The sequence below is a fragment of the Thrips palmi genome, unplaced genomic scaffold (assembly GCF_012932325.1).
Source record: "Thrips palmi isolate BJ-2018 unplaced genomic scaffold, TpBJ-2018v1 HiC_scaffold_4, whole genome shotgun sequence".
In the NCBI taxonomy this organism is placed as follows: Eukaryota; Metazoa; Arthropoda; class Insecta; order Thysanoptera; family Thripidae; genus Thrips; species Thrips palmi.
Genome location: NW_023144631.1, coordinates 393,170 through 411,054, shown reverse-complemented (window position 1 = coordinate 411,054; position 17,885 = coordinate 393,170). Strand labels below are relative to the sequence as shown.

The 17,885-nt window shown below is 68.3% G+C and overlaps 1 protein-coding gene across 2 annotated transcripts in view; it reads right to left on the bottom strand.

The window, feature by feature from the left end:
* Positions 1-17,885, bottom strand: part of LOC117650042 (mothers against decapentaplegic homolog 6-like) — a 31,833-nt gene that overhangs the window by 3,797 nt on the left and 10,151 nt on the right. Inside the window, exons 2-4 of one of the 2 annotated variants that reach the window (XM_034393305.1) lie at positions 17,320-17,373; positions 9,636-9,833; positions 44-286 (exon numbers count right to left, since the gene is read on the bottom strand). In XM_034393305.1, coding sequence (XP_034249196.1) covers positions 44-286; positions 9,636-9,833; positions 17,320-17,373 — 495 coding nt within the window. The remainder of the gene's footprint in view (positions 1-43; positions 287-9,635; positions 9,834-17,319; positions 17,374-17,885) is intronic. The other variant, XM_034393306.1, reaches the window with a different exon arrangement.

Below are 17,885 nucleotides of genomic sequence, written 5' to 3'. Positions count from 1 at the left end.
ATCCACGCAGCCGATGCCGAAGTAGTGTCATGTCGTGACTTACCAAGTCCGATTTTGGCGCGAGTCCTCTCGACGGCGAGGGCGGGCGGCGTGCCGGCCGGCCGGGGCGGCGCGTGGTTGGCCAGGGTGGCGAGGCACAGGCCCTGGTTGGACGGCTCGGCCGCGGCCGACACGTTGATGAAGGGCGGGTGCACTTCGTAGAGCCTGCCGACGCGGTCCGCCAGCTCCCAATACGCCAGCTGGCACCACGGCCGCAGCTCAGGGGGCAGCCCCAGCCCGGTGGCGCCTGCAACAAGCATCAAAACAGCACGTCAGAAAAGCAGAGCGTGGCAATGGCAAAGCAGTGCGGATGCGGAGACCAGCGCCTCGCGGTCAGACGGTGTCCAACGCCGTCAAAGCGAAATGGCGCTGCATGCACCCTTCAGGGATCAGGGGCAAAGGGAGCAGCAGCAGCAGACCGATTCCCAGACGGAGGTCTGTCTCTCTCGCAGCCACAGGGGAAGCCCCGTGGGCGCGACGAGGCCTCGCAGGGGGTCTCGAGGGGCGTGGGGGCGCATGCCGGTCGCGGCGACCCGGTAACCTTCATCCGGCGGCCTGTGACGCGCCTTCAGCCTTTGCGCCCCCACCCACCCCGCGGCGTGACCTGAAGGGCCTCTAGGGCCTGATGGCCTGGCGCGAACGGCGCCTAGCCTCGCCGCGGGCCCCCGGTGGGTAGGCAACCCATTGCGCAGCCGTGTGCTGCAGCGTCGACCGAAACGGCGAGCCGAGCCGAGCAGAGTCGAGCCGAGCCGAGCCGAGGCGGGCCGGGCCGCGGCGAGCGCCATGTGATGTGATCCGCTCACGCCATGCCGTCGCGACGCCCCGCCGGCCCCGCCCCGCGCCAGGCCGGCGCCTTCCCTAGATGTTCGCTGGCGCCGCACGCAAGGATGGCTGGCCGCGAGTGCCGTGGCGGAGTGCCGCGGTGGCGGCCATGGCGGGGGGGGAGGGTGAGGGGGCGTAAGGCAGTGCTCCACAGGTAAATACACGTACGTACGTGCCGGATCAATGTAAATACCGGCCTGGCCAGTGCACCGCCAGTGCGGCCGCGCCCACACACGACGACGCGTCAAAGTCGGGTATTTTTACTCGGACCCTGTTCGCGTTGGAGAGCCGGGGTCTACACCAGCAGACTGATTCCGAGAGTCGTTTTCGTCGCTCTGTCTCCCTCGCTCTCGTGGGGCGTCTCGTATGAGTGTGAGAGAGACGGAGCGACGAAAACGACTCTCGGAATCAGTCTGCGGAGTCCGACAACGTGGCGGGGGGCCGACCACCGGCGACCGGGCGTCCACGCCGTCCACGCCGTGCGGGCGCACCGTCAGCGCGCGGACTCCACTTGCACTGCGCCGCCGAGCGGGGCCTAGTGGACCGCATCGGGTCAGGAAGGAGCGTCGGAAAAACGCGTTTTAATTTTAATTCCACCCCAGACTGTGACTGTATGCAGTGCAGCACTCGTACGGACCCTAAGACCAGAGGATCATTTACGACCCAAGCTAAGTCAAGTAATGTCTCTCCAGTCGAGCAGACGAGCCCAGACGAGCCCACCCGCGATCCTGGGAGACGTCGTCGGCCGTCGCGCACTTCCCCGTCCCGTCAAGGATGCGTGGCACGCAATACGAGTCCCGTCCGCCGCGGGCCGCCACACTGTGCGCCGCCAGCCGAGCCATCAGACGACCGGCGCGATACCGATTCGCGGAAATGCAGGCCGGCTTGCAACTGCAGCCGCCGCAGCAGCAACAGCAAAAACAGCAACAACAACAGCAACAAACAAACAAAAACCGTCGCAGCAGTGCGCGACGCGAGGCTACACGTGTGCATCCCGTCCCGCCCCGCCCCGCCCCGCGCCGCCCCGCCGCAGTCGGCACTGGCGCTGCGCTGCGCCGCTGCGCTGTCGGAGTCGGAAAGGGTCAACGAACAGCAGCGCCGCCGTGCCGCGCCGCGCCGTGCGGTGCAGCGGGCGCGACTGGCTCTGCGTCGGGCGCAGCCGCACGGCGTGGCGCAGCGCGGCGCAGGCAAGGCAAGCGCAGGCCGCAGATGGCGGCGCGTCGCGTCGCGGCCGCTGGACTGGACGCGCCGGGCCGGACCGACGGGACGGGTCTAGCTGGAACGGCCAGGACGGCCGCTCACGCCCACTCGGGCACTACGCCGACGCGGGCCGCGGACAAGCCGGACCGTTTTTGTGAGTCTCCTCGTTCCGGGGGCCGCGCCACACCGCGCCTCGCCGCCGCGGTCGGACGATTTATGTAATGCATCGGACACACTGGCAGGCGCCGGCGTGCGACGGGTGCGGCGCGGGGGCGGGGGGGGGGGGGGGGGTGCATCGACGGTGCATCAGACGGAATCGCCAGACGGAATACGTTTGAACTCCTTCGCTGTTTGCGGCGTGGGCAGGCCAGGGGCGGCCGGGGGGAGGGCGGCAGACGGCTTCGAGGCGCCGGAGTGGGAGGGGGAGGGGGGCGCTGCGAACAGCGAGCACACACCAAAGGGGACAATGGCGCCGTCTGATGAGGCGGCGCCGGGCGGGACAGGCGGGGGGGGGGCGGGCGGGGCGGGGCGGGGCGGGGCGGGGCGGGGTACGGGCGACTGGCCGGCCCGTCGGGGAGGACGCCGAGGACGGCGAAGGGCACAAGGGGTGACTTCAGCGCAGGGCAAAGCCAGGCCCATTCAAAAGCGCGCGCGGCACGCCACGGCGGCACGCCACGGCGACAGGACAGGTGGACGTCCCGTCCCGGTCGTTGTTGCTGGCTGGCTCACTTTTCTGCTTTTTTCTCGGTGCTCGTGGTATCGCGAAGCTCGCGAGGCAGCACGGGCTGCGCTGGGCTTTCGTTGGGCTCCGCGCAGCAGATCCTCCATCCATTGTTTACCCCTGGCGCGGCTGCGCGGTGCGCGGTGCGTCGCGGGGGGCAGGTTGACGAGAACCAGAAGGCGTTAAGTGACCTAAACGCCAAACAAATGCGAAGACGAAGCAGGGCGCACCACCAGAGGGCAGCCAGCCCAGAGGCCAGAGGGGCGTAAACAAGTGGCGGCTCCTCGGCTTGCTTGGCCAGCCTCTCGGCTTCGCGGCCTCTCGGCCTCTCGGCTCGCCGCACTCAACTTGATCGCCGCTTTGGCCTGCAAATCCTTGACGAAAACGAAAACCGCGCGACGTCGCGGCGCCGCTCAGCCCGCCGCTACGTACGCCAGGCCGCAACAGCCTCGCCGGCCGCCGCATTCCGAAAGATCGTTTCGTCTCCGTCTCTCTCGCACCGTTACGGGGCGCCCCGCGAGTGCGAGAGAGACGGAGCGACGAACGGTATCGGCAGCAGGGCGCCAGCTGCTTCGCGGCCCTCGGAAAGCCGCCCAGCGCCGCGCCGCCCTCACGGTGTTCCAGGACAAAAACGGAACCGAGTCGTTACCGCCCGGTCGTTACCGCCCCAATTTATTCCGACCACCTCGCCGACGAGACGCGTGGCTGACGTCAGCGGATTTGGAACGCGCTTCCACCGCGGCATTATCTGTAAACGTCTTCTTTGGCACGGCGCAGGCAGGGCGAGCAGCGAGCGCGCGACACTAACGCGGACACTGTCGTCAGAGAACTGCTCACTCCACTTAGCGTTTGATGTAGCAAAAGTGCGGCCGGCGGCGCGGGGTTACGACTTGCGGTGGAGCGGCCAGCCGACTTTGTAATTCGTCACGTCGCCGGCCCTTCGCTGCAGGCCGGATCACGCTAGGCCGCGTGCCTACACTCGAAAGGCCGAAAGCGAGTGCGGCGCCGCATTGCGACTCAATGTAAACGGCACGCGCCTTTACGCCCTTTCCTTTAATCCCTTTAAGCCCTTGTTTGCCCATTGTGGAGGCGGGGCGGGCACAGCCATGGGCACAGCCGGGCAGGGCGTCACGCGGCGCTGTGGCCGCTATGGCCCTCGGGCTGGCTGGCTGGCGCGGCGCGGCGCTGGCCGGACGGCCAGCCGGACGCCACGGGGATGGCCGACGCCGGCGCCCCTCCGTCGCGACGCCGCCGCCGCCGCCGGCCGCTGTGGGTGCTGTGGGACGCGACGCCGCGCCGCGCCACGCCACGCCGCGCGACGCAGCGCTCTGAGTAATGACGGCGCGCGCGTGAGAAAGAGCGAGAGGGGCGATGGCGCCTTGCTCCGCCGTGCCCCCAACGCCAACGCCAACGGCGCCAAGGAAAAGCACGGCATGTATACCATACACAACGCGCCGGCCGCCGGCTCCACACTCAAAAATGCATGATCTAAATTTGGCGATGACCTCAGGGCTGCCATGGGGACGGGCGTGCCGCGCCGCGCCGTGCCGCGCCGTGCCGTTGGGGCAGCGCCAGCGGGCGCCAGCTCCGCGGGGGGAAGGGGCAGGGGAGGGCATTGGGACACACCCCTGCCTGCCCTCGCCTCGCCCCGACACCCTGCCCGCCTGCCCGCGGCACTTCCCCTGTCCAGACGGCCCCGCCTGTCCGGCCCTGCGCTCTGTCTCTCTCGCACCCGCACGGAACACCCCGTCGGTGCGAGAGGGAGAGGGAGAGACCGGCGACTCGGCATCGGCCTGCTGCCCGCACAGTGCCCTGCCCAGCCCCTTGTCGGTCGGTGCGCCGGGAGGGCCAGCAGGGAGGCGGCGAGCGGCGACAGTAAGCCCCTGTCCGTCCTCCGTCCGCAAACACGGCGGCCTCTGGGCCCGCCGCACGGCACGCACGGCAGGCACGACGGTGCAGTAGCAAAGTAAACAAATGCCGTGTGTGTCTGTGTGCGAGTGTCTCCAAATCGGCGTCGAGGCGCGTACGGATAAGGCAGGACGGCGACGGCGGGGCAGGGCGGGGCCGGTGCAGGTGCACGCCCCAAACACCGCGCGGCCGCCATGCCATGGCCATGCCCGCCGTGATCTTGGTGACGTCACTCCGCGGTCGCGTCCGTCGTCCTGCGCTGCCCCCCGATTCCGAAGGCTCGTTCCGTCGCGGCTCTGCCTCTCTCGCACTCATGGGGCGTCCCGTAGGGGCGCGAGAGGGACAGAGCGACGAAACGATCCAGACCGGCCGCGGAGACTCTGACAGGCGCGGTAAACGCGTGGCTAATTGAAGGCAAACAGACGCGGCGCCTGAGACGTCCCGAGACCACGAACCGGGACTTGGACCAGGGCGCGGCGCGGCCCGGACCAGCGGCAAAAATAAACCTGATCAAACAGCGCGCCGCGTGGAGGTGCGGACGGCGTGGACGCCGCGAAGTACGTCGTGGAGGTAGCAAAGCAGCAAGGTGGAGCCGCGCCGGCCGGCCGGCTTCACTTCGCGGCCGAGGAAAAAAAAGACACACGCGAGTTACGTAAATAGCAGAATAGTACAGCGTGTTTGTGAAAGCGGGCGGCCTAACTCGCGAAAGCAGCGAGCGCGCGTGGCGTGGCGGGGCGTGGCGGAGTGCCGTCGCGCCAGGAAAGGCGGGGGGAGGGGGAGGGGAGGGGGCATCGAATGGGGGTCGGGCTGGCGCCACTCGGGGGGGGAGGGGGGAGGGGGGGGGCAGTCAGGGGGGGACGCCAAAGGATGTGACAGACGAACATTGGCACGGTCGTCGCGTCGTGTCGGTGCACGGCCACGTCCACGTCCGCCGCGATGCACAAATGACCCTGTGGGGCAGGCCGCACAGTGGGCCAGAAGACCGGTGGAGGTGGCCAAAACTCCAGACGCGTTTTGAGCTCCAGAGTCGCTAAATTGGACTCGAACCGAACGTGTGACCCCACCAATGGGTTGCTCGTTCGGAGAGCAATCCATTGGTGGGGTCACACGCTCGCTTCGAGTCCTGTTCAGCGACTCTGGAGCTCAAAACGCGTCTAGAGTTTTGTCCACCTCCACCGGTCTTCTGGCCCACTGTGGGCCGGGCCGGGCCGGCGGGACGACCCGCCAGGAGGACGGCGCGTGAGAACTGTCCGGGTGTCTCTGTCGCACTCATGGACAGTCCATCCATAAGAGGCGACAAGGGCAGGAACGTGAAGTGGCGTGAGGACGTGGACGACCCCTTTCGGTTTCGTCCGCCCTCCGCCCCGGGCTCGCCGTCGCCGGCCGCCCCCACGTGGGGCGTGCACGTGCCGCCTCCTTGTCGCCTCTTGGCATGCGGCTGCGGCGCCTAGGCCGGCTGCCCGATCGCAGCCAATAACAGGCTTGTGCAAGGCTGCTGACCAAGCCCCGCCGCGCCCCGCCGCTGCCGTGCCGTGCCTCCCGACGATGTACTCCGTGAAATATCTGCTATGCGCCACATGACACTCACGCTCATGGCGCCAGTCGCGGGCGGCGGGGGGCGGGGGCGTCCCGCGAGGTGGGCGTGGCACGGCGTGGAGCGGCCGGCGCCAGTCGGCGGCACACTATGCGACGCGCGGCGGCGCTCAGGCGGAGGCCGTTTCACTTAGATCTGTAACCAGCCGTGGCCGTGGCGGTCATCGCGGTGGTCGGCGTGCCACGCCGTGCCACGCCGTGCGGGTTGCCTACACCGCGCCGCCCACGCCGCCACACAGTGGGCCAGAAGACCGGTGGAGGTGGCCAAAACTCCAGACGCGTTTTGAGCTCCAGAGTCGCTAAATGGGACTCGAACCGAACGTGTGACCCCACCAATGGGTTGCTCGTTCGGAGAGCAATCCATTGGTGGGGTCACACGTTCGGTTCGAGTCCTGTTCAGCGACTCTGGAGCTCAAAACGCGTCTAGAGTTTTGGCCACCTCCACCGGTCTTCTGGCCCACTGTGCGCCACGCGCCTTCGCGTGTTGTGTCTGGTCGTCTGGCGCGGTAAGGCGCGGCGACGATGACAATGGGCGCCACCCGAGGGAAGAGGGATCCGCGGGGAGAAAGACAAAACACGCGCCGCCGAGGCGCACTTCATGTTTGATGAACCCGGCGCCACAGCGCCACGGCACCGCAAAGGGGGAGGGCGTCGCGGCGGCGGCCGGCGGCGGCACGACGTCGGGGCGGGGGCGGCGCGGCGCCGAGACGGAGCAGAGCAGGGGTGGGCCCGGCCCGGCCCGCGCGACCTGCACCTCGCACATCGAGGCGCCGCGCGATGACGTCGTCGGCGACGCCGGGGGACGTCGGGGACACCGTCGCGGCTTAACTGGTTTTAAGCAGGCGCCGCCTGCAGGCCGCGGCGCAGATCGGCGAGGCGCGACGACGCGTCGCAGAGCCACGGCGGCAGCGCCGCAGCCTGCCACTCCGAACAGGCGTCGCTCTGCCTCTCTCGCACCCATGCGGGACGCGCCGCGAGTGCGAGCGAGACGGCGCGACGAGAGCACCGCTCGGCATCAGCCGGCAGCGCCAACTCAAGCGGCGGCAACTCATCTGCCGTGTTTATTCCGGCGCCAGCCGACTCATTCCGAGAGTCGCTCTGTCTCTCTCGCACCCATACGGGGCGCCCTTGGAGCGCGAGAGAGACGGAGCGACGACAACGACTCTCGGAATCGGTCTGCAGGCGTCGCAGCCACTCGGCTCGGCGCGACGCGACGCTTTGCCGCCTCGCTTTGCCTCGCCTTGCCGCGCCTTGCCGCGACGCGTCTAGGCGATTATAGCCAACCCGGCCATGCCATCCCATCCCGGCGACCGCGACCGCCGCGCCGCCGCGCCCGCTGCCGGCGACACGCGCCAAAACCGCGGCGGCCTTCGCCCTGCCTCGAGCTGCTTCGCGTCGCGCTGCGCGCCTCGCGCGTCGCGGCGCCGGTCTGCCGGTCCGCGGCGAGCGAGATGGAGCCTGGCGTCTTCCTGCCGCCAGGCGCCGCGCCGCGTCGCACGCCGCGGTCAGGGCCGGCCGGGGCGTCGTCGCCGTCGTCGCGGCCCGTCCGGTATACTGCCGTCCCCGCGCGGCGCAGCGCGGCGCCGCCAAACAGCCAAGCAGTGGCAAGGCGCCGATTTGACGTCGGCCGTCCGAGGAAGTGCAGCGGAAACAAGCGCTAAAACCGTCGGGGGATGTATGGCCTCGTGAGGCAAGAGGCCGCCGTCGGGCCGCGACGGCGGACACGGCGACGGCGGCACGCTTGGCGGCGCGACGGCGCGACGGCAGGGGTCGACGTCTCGCCGTCTGGACGGCACGGCACGCCACGCCACGGCACGCCACGCAATGCACCCGGTCAATAGCTACTGCCCTCCGCAAACAGGACCGATGGACGAATAGAGCGTTGCGCGGCGCGCGGCGCGGGCGGCAGAGAGCGCGGCGGGAGATCAACGCACTTTGCTCGTGGCGCTGCCTTTATCAGTGTTGTTGTGGCCCCGAGGCCCGCCAGCCCGCCGCGGCCCACACGGTCCCGGGCCAGGCCAAGCAGGGCCGCCGGCCCACCGGACGACGCGACGGCGGCGCGGCACGGCGAGGCACCGCCGGCGCTAGCTGGCGCCCACAGGCCCCACTGGGCCCGACTTGGCACTGAACGGCCGCGCCGCCGCTCCGCTCTGCCAGTGCGATGGCTGTCGCTGTCGCCGCTGTCGCGCTAGCAGATAAGGCGGGGCGCCGAGCCATATTGAGGTCACGGCGCCAGGGGCCAGCGCCAGCCCGCCAGCCCCGCCAGCGCAAGCCCGCGGGGCCGGCCTAGCCGCAGTCACTGCCACGGCACTGCCACATCAGTAACTGCGCCCCGGCTTGGCGCGAAAAAATAAAACGCCTGAGAGAAATTTGAATTTGATTCGTATCGTTTACTACATTTGACGGATGCTTCCTTGTCTGTAGGACAAAAGAAAGGAGAGCATCCGAAGATTCAGCGTGTTTGGAATCGTGTTCTCTGCTGCTGCGCGACGGAAGGGTGCGCGGAGTATCTGCGAAAGTTGCAAGAAGCTCTCGGAAGGAAGCGTGACTCATGATGCGCGGCATGGCCGGGGCATCGCTGATACAGCGAGGCTGAGGGCGCAGGCCGTCTCATGCCAATGTAAGAGAGCCGTGTGTTTGTGCCGCGACGGCGCTGCCGTCGACGCGGGGTGATAACCGCCGGGTCGGACGCTGCAGAGGCGAACGCATACCGCGGACGGTGAGTCGCGTCCCGCCCTGCACTGCTAGGCAGAGAGTTCAAGCTGGCTGACGTTTTCACGCCGCCCGCCAAAAACCTCGGCGCGGCGCGGTATTCGAACCCGCGGACGATCGCTTATCGTTCGCGCGGATAAGCCGGTCGGGCTGAGTGGGCCCACGCGCCCGCCGCGCCGCGCCACGCCCCAGACTTACTTCACCTGAGGGCAACGGCGAACGAGGCGGCGGTGGCACACTGCGGTGGCGGCGCGCGGCCGGCCGCCCGGCCCACGTGTTTCGGACGTGAGTCACTGGAGGATCAGAGAAATCAAGTCGCTTCGGGTGTCCTCGGGTATCTTCGGGTCCGGGCGACGGGTGCCTACGGCGGTGCCGTGGAGGTCCGGCCGTCCCCTCGGCTTTCACTCCCCTTCATGTTCATGCCGAGCGTGGATCCAGTGGAGGGGCGAGACCCCCCCCCTTTCCCTTTGGACTCTGAGAGGTAGGCAAAAAGCTATACTTTGAGCCCCCCTCGGCCAGCCCTGGATCCCTGAGTTGAACTTGAACTTGAGAGGCTAGACCACAACTGATCCTTTGCCGTTTGCCTCCCCTTCATGTTCGTGCCCTTCCGCTCGACCGCCGGGATCGCCAATGGACTTACCTTCGCCATTGGTCGTGAGGGAGCCCTGCCAACTCTGCCAGTCCTGCCACCGCGGGGGCGTCCGCCCCCAGGCGGCGGCTTTGCAGGGCTCGGCGTGTCCGTCGTGCTCGTCGTGGGACAGGGGGTCCAGGGGGTCCTCGCGGGGAGGCGAGGGCGGCACCCGCTGCACCGCATGGCCGCCTTCACTTGGGGCACAGTCTGCGAACAAGAACACACACGTTGTAAGAGCACTGCACGGGTGGGTCAAGAGGCGACAAACGAATCGGGCCGGTTTACAGTGGCGTGCGCAAAGAGGGGGGGGGAATCAGGACCCCCCCCCCCTTTGGCCACTAGACAGCCGCCTGGAAGGTAGGCAAATTGCGTCGCTTTACCCTGTAAGTAGGCAAAAAGCATGGCCTGGCCCCACCCCCCTTTCAAAATTTCTGCGCACGCCACTGCCGGTTTAGTTGTTTTCCCGCAGAGCTTTCCCGGCCGCGGACTGATTCGGCAGCGAATGGTCGCGCCGTCTCTCTCGCACCTTCACGGGCCTCGGGGCTCTCCAACAGTGGCCGCCCCAAGAGTGAGAGAGACAGGCGGTGCTGGGCGGCGATTCGCAGTGGGCCAGAAGACCGGTGGATGCGGCCAAAACTCTATACTCTGACCAGAAAACGAAGAGCCCTGGGTTCTCGCGGTCGAGGGCTACCTGCAATGCTATCCAAGGCGGCAGATGCCATAAACCGCGAGGACTCAGGGCTCTTCGTTTTCTGGTCAGAGTATAGACGCGTTTTGAGCTCCAGAGTCGCTCAACAGGACTCGAACCGAACGTGTGACCCCACCAATGGGTTGCTCTCCGAACGAGGAATCCATTGGTGGGGTCACACGTTCGGTTCGAGTCCCATTCAGCGACTCTGGAGCTCAAAACGCGTCTAGAGTTTTGGCCGCCTCCACCGGCTTCTGGCCCACTGTGCCCGTGCACCTTATCGTCGACGGGCACGTCGTCGGGGGCGTCGGCGGGCCGCTCGTGTCGCGGAGTCTCAGCAGCCATGAAGAGATCTGCTTTAAGGCCATCGCCACCCCGGATCCGGAGGCACACCCTTAAAGGGGATGCTGCTGTTGGTCCTAAAGGGGAGCGGCCCATCAGCCCCGCGACACTGCGACGCGCCTCGCGGGGACTTCCCTCTCCCTCCCTCCCTCACTCATTCATTCATTCATTCGCCCCTTTTCGAGCCGACTTTGCAGATTCGCCGAAGAGCACGGCCGACGACGACAACAACAACAATTCACTCAGCACTCTTTCCCGCTTATCTGCGGCGGTCGGCCATGCGGCCGTTCGAGTCCCCCCACGGTGCGGCGACACCAAGCCAGCCGCTCCCAGCCTCCTGTTGGGGCTGCGGAATGAATGAATCAGAGTGACAAGGTGTGGGCTCCACCGCTAAAAGGCGAACGGCTTGAAAGACGCCAGTCAACCGCCGTGGGATCGGAATCTGCGACGGAGTGCCGCTTGTCCATGGGCCATCCGTCCCCGTCGAGGGGCCCTTTGGCAAGCGAGGCGCCGGCCGTCGCCCCGCCCCGCCCTGCCCCGCCTTGTCCGTCCCTATATTTCACCCCCTGGGCCACGGCGGCCAGGGCGGCCAGGGCCTCGCCACCACCGTCAGCTGCCACGGCCTTCCCGCCCTGCCGGCGCCAGCGTATCTCCTCTATCTGACGCGCCCCGCCCCGCCCCGCCCCGCCCCTCCCACCTCCGCATTAGAATAAACACACACGGCCGAAGGTGAGCCGGCACGGCACGGCCGGCACGGCCAGCTGCCGCCTCTCCGTCACCCTCGGCGAGGCTAGCGTCCGCCGTCGCGCCGCGCGGGGTGCTGCAGACTGCAGACGAGAAAAACAACGAAAAAGGCGCGCCGCCGCCGCCGGTATTTGAACTCGGGCGGCGGTTCAGCGGCGGTCGACATGGCGCAGGCAGGCCGCGTGAGTGAAGTGAAGGAACAGGGGGAGGGGGGCAGGCCGGGGGCAGGTGAGACAGGCAGTGTTGGAGTGGGTCCAGCAGTAGAGCGGTCCTTCACCCTCGCTGCCCCGGCCAACTTCTGCAGTAAAAATCTCGGCTAAAATAGTTGCCGACTTTCCCCGCACGAGGGCGCCACAGCCACAGCCGCACCAGGGCGTCGGACAAAGGACGCTCCCCGTGTTGACCCGAACAAACGGGACGCGCGCCCAAAGCCTGACCCAGCATGCAGCCCAGAGGCCTTGCAGCCGGCCCCGCCTAGAGCCCGGCCCGGCCAGCCGCGGTTTCTCTTAGAGTATATTTGCGCTCAAGCCTGTCGCGTTCTATTCCCATGTTTTTCCACGTCCCGAACGGCCGGCGGGCCGCGGCAGTGCGGCGCCGCGAGCAGGGAACGTGTCCCAACGGGCCGATGCCGAAACGGCGCCCCGTCGCTCTGTCTCTCTCGCACGCCCGGGGCGTTGCCGTAGGCACAGTGGGCCAGAGGACCGGTGGAGGCGGTCAAAACTCTAGACGCGTTTTGTGCTCCAGAGTCGCTAAATGGGACTCGAAACGAACGTGTGACCCCACCAATGGATTCCTCGTTCGGAGAGCAATCCATTGGTGGGGTCACACGTTCGGTTCGAGTACCCATTTAGCGACTCTGGAGCTCAAAACGCGTCTAGAGTTTTGGCCGCCTCCACCGGTCTTCTGGCCCACTGTGGTTGGGGTGCGAGAGAGACGGAGCGACGAGGCGCTGCTTCGGAACCGGCCCGCAGATGGGCCGAGGGCGCCGAGGGGGTCGACGACGTTTTCGAAGAAGCCGCGGCCGCGGGCTGCCAAGGTGCTCCCCTTCCCCTCCCCCGGCGGGTCTCCGTTTTCCCGGCAGCCGCGGACGTAACGAAGTAACACGGAATGGGGTGCGCGTCAGCGGCAGTGGCGTCCACGGGGGTGGCCCGCCTCGCCCGCCACCACACTGATTCCGAGAGGCCTTCTCGTCGCTCTGTCTCTCTCGCACTCGGGGGGCGTCCCGAGTAGATTGCGGGAGAGACAGAGCGACGAGAACGACTCGCGGCATCACTCTGCAGCTCGTCCTGGCGGATATTAAGACGCCGCTTGCCAAGCGCTACAAATTCAGCAGGACAAGCACGGCCAGCGCGGGACAGGATTAAAGCAACATTGTGATGGACTTGGTCACTTCGCGTGCAGGGCCGCGCGTGCAGCGGGCCGCGGCCAAGCGCCGGCCGCGACTCCCAAAAGGCAGGCAGGCAGGCAGGCAGCCAGGCAGCCAGCCAGCCAGCCAACCAGCCAGATTGCCGAACCGAGCTGGTTCCTTCCCCATTCATGCACACTTTGTCGGCCCTGGTCCGAGGCAGGCCTGGGGCCCTGTCGACGCGGCGCTATCGCAAAAGGACACATTTCGTAAATGAAAAGAAGAAGAAAAGAATCTGGAAATGATAAAAATGAACGACCGGTGCGACAGGCTCGGCCGGCGGCGGATCTGCCGTGCCTCGGATGAATGCATTAGAGGGCATCGCGAAGCGCAGGACGCCCCCCCCCCCTCCCTCAATCGCTGATAGGCCCGAGGGGAAAGGGGGGGGGGATTTATACCCGCGAGGAGGAAGCGTATGCCGCGGCGCCGATAGCCTATCGCCTTACACACCCCATTTCCGAGGCTTTTAGCACCACTTCCTCCGGGCCGGGGGAAGGGGGAGGGGGAGGGGGCGGGCCGGCGGGCTGCTTGCTGCCGCTGCGCGACCGCTCGGCTGCCCGTCCTCTTTCCTCTCTTGCTGCAGCGCCGCCGCCGTGCCGCGCGACGCCCTGGCGACGCCAAGCCTGGCCCGGCCTGACCTAGCCGCCAACCGGGACGGGACGGCGCGACTATGCTACAAAAGCAGTGTAGCAGCGCCCCTCTGAACGCCCAGTGGCAGCCGCCCCGCGCATCCAGTAACGCATGCACACTCAAACACACTCACACGCAACACAGGCACACACACACACACACACACGTGCGCACACACCAACACACGCACACGCGCGCCGCCGTGGCGGGGGCCCATTACGGGGTATCCACACCAGTCCTGTGCCAGTCAGCCAGTCCCGGGGAATAGAGTTTTTATCGGGAACCTGTTGGGCGAGTCGTTCGTGCCGGCCTGCGCCAGCCTGCCCAGGCCGCCGCCGCTCCAGCGTCCGCTCCAGCGGCCCAGCAGCCCCGGCCGGCAGCCCAGGCCGCGCTCCAGCGCTTCGCTGCTCCGCTCCAGCACAGCGGGCCACTCCGGCGGCGGCGCTCCGGCAGCGGACCGGGCGACATATAAAGTCCATTTGAATGAGAGAAGCGAGGAGCTAGTCCGCGGACTGCGCGCCGCCCCGCGGGAACCAGCGCGACCGCGACGACCGCCGGCGAGGGCCGCGGAAAACTCGCGTAGCCGCGGCGCGGTCTCGAACCCCAGCCTCCTGCCTCGCCGACGAACCCCGGCGAGAGCCAGCCAGAGGAAGTGCGCGGAACTGTACCGGCGTCGCGACACCGGTCCGCCGGTCCACCACCGGTCCGCGCGACAAGGATATACAAGCGACGGCCGCGCGACACGCAACGCCGCAACGCCAGTCCAATGTCAACGATTCCGGTTTCATTCAGTTGGCACCGTGAGACTGGGGCCTGGGCCCGGCCACGCGCGCGCGCGCGCGTGTGTGTGTGTGTGCGTCTGTCTGTGTGCTGGTTCGGATACGGGTTGGGCCGGCAGCAGCGCCAGCGCCAAAGCCGCGCAGCACGCACACTGCCGAAAACCGGCGCCCGGAAAACTGCGAGTGCGCGCGCCGCTCCGACCCGACCCGACCCCACGCGCGCGCACACACACACAGACACACACACACATTAGCACCACGCCGCGCTAATTTTACTACGGCACGCCGCGCTAACGCCGCCGTCCTCAAACGGGAGCCGAACCGATAAGGCGCCGCGGCGGGCGGGGCGGCGGGGCGCTGGCGGGGACGGATGGCACAGGTGGCGCGGTGCGGTCCCCGCGCGTGAATGGCGGCAAGGCGGCGGCAAGGCGGCACGGGCGGAGGAGGAGCACCATTCATAGGCAGCCCCGTGAGTGCGAGTGAGACAGCGTGCGTGCGTATGTGTGCGCGGACTTTCACCGACTTTGTCCCGCCGGGGCGTGGCCGGGGCGGCGTGGCGCGGCCACTGTGAACCACTGTGCGGCCGTTGCCGGAAATAGGAGCACGCCGCGTCACGATTCCGACACTCCGCGCGTGGCGTTCCCAAGCCCAGCGACTCCGAGGCAGCCGTCTGATTCCGAGCACTGCTTTCGTCGCTCTGTCTCTCTCGCACTCATGGGGCGGTCCGTAGGGGTGTGAGAGAGACAGAGCGACGAAGCCGTGTTCGGAATCAGACGGCAGCGTCTCGTCGCTCTGTCTCTCTCGCACCCTGACTGGTGCTGCTCGAGTGCGACGGAGAGACAGCGACGAAACGACTTTCGGAAGCAGTCGGCCGGGGCCGGGCCGGGCCGGCGATTGCGTGGCCGAAGGCGGCATGGTGGCGCTACTCGCTACTGATCTGCATTTCTGCGGAACGGACTGCCAGCCGCCGCCATCACCACCATGATGGCTTTGGTCTTCAGCCGGCTAAGCCCCGGCCGAGATAAGAGCGCCCGTATTTCTGGAAGGTCCGAAGCGGGGCGGGGCGGGCTGGGGTGGGCTGGGCCGGGGTGGGGTGGGGTGAGGGGCGCGGCGGTGATATACAGACGTCGCCGGGCCACGGCCCGACAGGTTGAGTGCGGCGGCGCTGGCTGCGCTGGCGAGGGCGGCCAGGAGGCCCTGATTGTCCTAATGCTGTCACTAAAAGCCTTACATCCCGAACCCCATGAGTCATCGCGCCAGGGCGGCCAGGGCGCCCACCGCCACCCGAGCCGCCACCACCAAGGCGGCCCCGGTGACGTCCCCGACGACGACGGCGCCGCCGGCGGCCCGCCGATCCGTTTGTTTTGACACGCGCTGCTGAAAATTAGCCCCGGCGCAGAGTTTACGGTGTGGACGCGGAGCGCGGAGCCGCCAGCCCTTGCGCCAGCCCCGCCAGCCGCACGGCAAACGGACTGCCTGGCGCCGCCGCGCCGAAGTGTGTTTGGGACACAATGGCCGTGTGTGTGTAAACGTGTGTGCGTGTGTGTGTCTGTGTGTGTGTTATTTTCAGTCCCATTACCATAGCCTTTTCCTGTGGCAGCCCGGCTCGCAACGGCCAGTGTCTTTCGAAATTTATCATCTACTCAATAACCCCGGCGGGCACGCCCCCGCCTCCGCCGCCCCGCCCCGGCCGGCCTCAGGGTGCCCCCGTGGCCCCGGGCGCCCCGGCCAGCCGCCACAGGCGCCACGGACGCCGCGCTATCTGCATTTATCGGCACTCCACTGGCGCCAGCCAGCGCCAGCCAGCCAGCGCCAGCCAGCCGAGGCCCACCGCGCGCACCGCGTCACCGCCATGCCGCGGGCAGCGGACAGCGGCCACCGTCGCGTAACGGGCGGGGCGGCAGCGCGGCCACCGCCACGGCTCAGCCGAGCGGCCTAGGAATAGGCATCCTGGAGGCCAGAAAACCTGGACAGTTCTAATTTTGACGCGGCGCAAGCGGCGGCGGCTGGTATCGGCCGCCACCCGCCGCCACGGTCACAGATCGGCCAGCTGCGGTCAGCGCCGGGCATGACAGCACCGCCGCCGAGCCTGCAAGAGTGTGGCGGGGCGTGGCGTGGCGGGGCGTGGCGGGGTGTGGCGGGGTGTGGTGGGGTGTGGCGGGGTGTGGCGGGGCGTGGCGGGGCGTGGCGGGGCGTGGCGGGGCGTGGCGGGGCGTGGCGGGGCGTGGCGGGGCGGGGCGTGGCGGGGCGTGGCGGGGCGTGGCGGGGCGCGGTCGTGCGGCCCGCAGCCCCCTACTGCTCCGCGGCGGCGGCGGCTTTGCAGGCGCCACAGCGTCGCCGCGGAGTTGCCAAACTTGGCAGGAGGGGCGGGGGGGGCGCACTGCTGGCAGGAGGAAGGGGTATACAGACGGCGCTAGCAACAAGCGGAATCCGACGCCCGCCGCGCCCGTGCCGTGGTGCCCGCCTTGCCTTGCGGTCGTGGCTCCGCGTGGCGGCGTGGCGCGCCTGCACTATAATCGTCGTAATGGCACACAGTGGCTCACAGGGCACCACCCGGGGGCAGCCCAGCCCAGGAAGTGAAAGGCCCCGGGCCGATTCCGATCCGGGCGGCCGCCGGACAGACTGACGGCCGGCAGACAGTCGTTTTCGTCGCCCTGTCTCTCTCGCACTCGTGGGGCGTCCCGTATGGGTGCGAGAGAGACAGAGCGACGAAAACGACTCTCAGACTGACGGGCTGGCCGAGCAGGGTATTGTGGCGCGGCACGCCGGCGTGTCCACGACGTCCAGGACGTGGCCATGCACGACGCGAACACGGCCGGCGTCGTCGCGGCGCCCTCCCTCCCCGAGGGCCCCGCCGGGCCGCCCTGCGCTGCCCTGGGGCGCGGAGTGGCGTGGCGTGGCGTAGGGGCAATCCCGGCCCAGTTATTTTTACTTTGGGGAAACGTCACTTCCTCACGCTCGACGGGGAGGTGGCAGGCAGTGCGGGCACTACTACTACGCCCCCTCCTCCTCCTCCTCCCCCCTCCCCCAACCACCACCACCACACACTCCGTAAACATCACCCACCCGCCGGCGGCGATGATCAACACACTCCCCGAATCTCACCTTCAGGTTTCAGCGGCTTTTCAGGGAGGCGACCGTAGGGTGGCGGGGGTGATTCTGCAACAGGAAAAACCGCGGACACGATTAGCCAAGTCTATTCGCAGACGTTCCAAGTCGGGCCGCGCGGCGCGGCACCAGCATCCGTCCGCCCATTGTGTCTCGTTTCTGGAATCCCTGGAATTGGATTTCGTCCGCGGGCGGGCTGGCGGGCTGGCTGGCTGGCTGGCTGGCGGCTGCTGGCGGCTGCGCGGCTGCGCTGCGCTTGGTCCCGCTGCGGAGCTGGCTGGGGTGGCTGGCGGGGCTGGCTGGCTTGCGCGGCTGGCTGCGCTGGATGGCGGGTGCTGGACTGGCTGGCTGGACTGCTGCGCTGGCGCGCTGGGCTGCGGCTCGCGGCTGACTGGGGCTGGGGCTGGCGCTGGTGGCGGGGCTGGCTGGCTGCGCTGGCGGCTGGCGGCCGGCTGGCACTGCGCTTGGTGGCTGGCTGGCGGCTGGCTGCGCTGGCCCTGGCGGGGTGGCTGGGGCTGGCCTGGGGCTGGCTGGCTGGGGTGGCGGTAGGCGGGTGGGCGGCT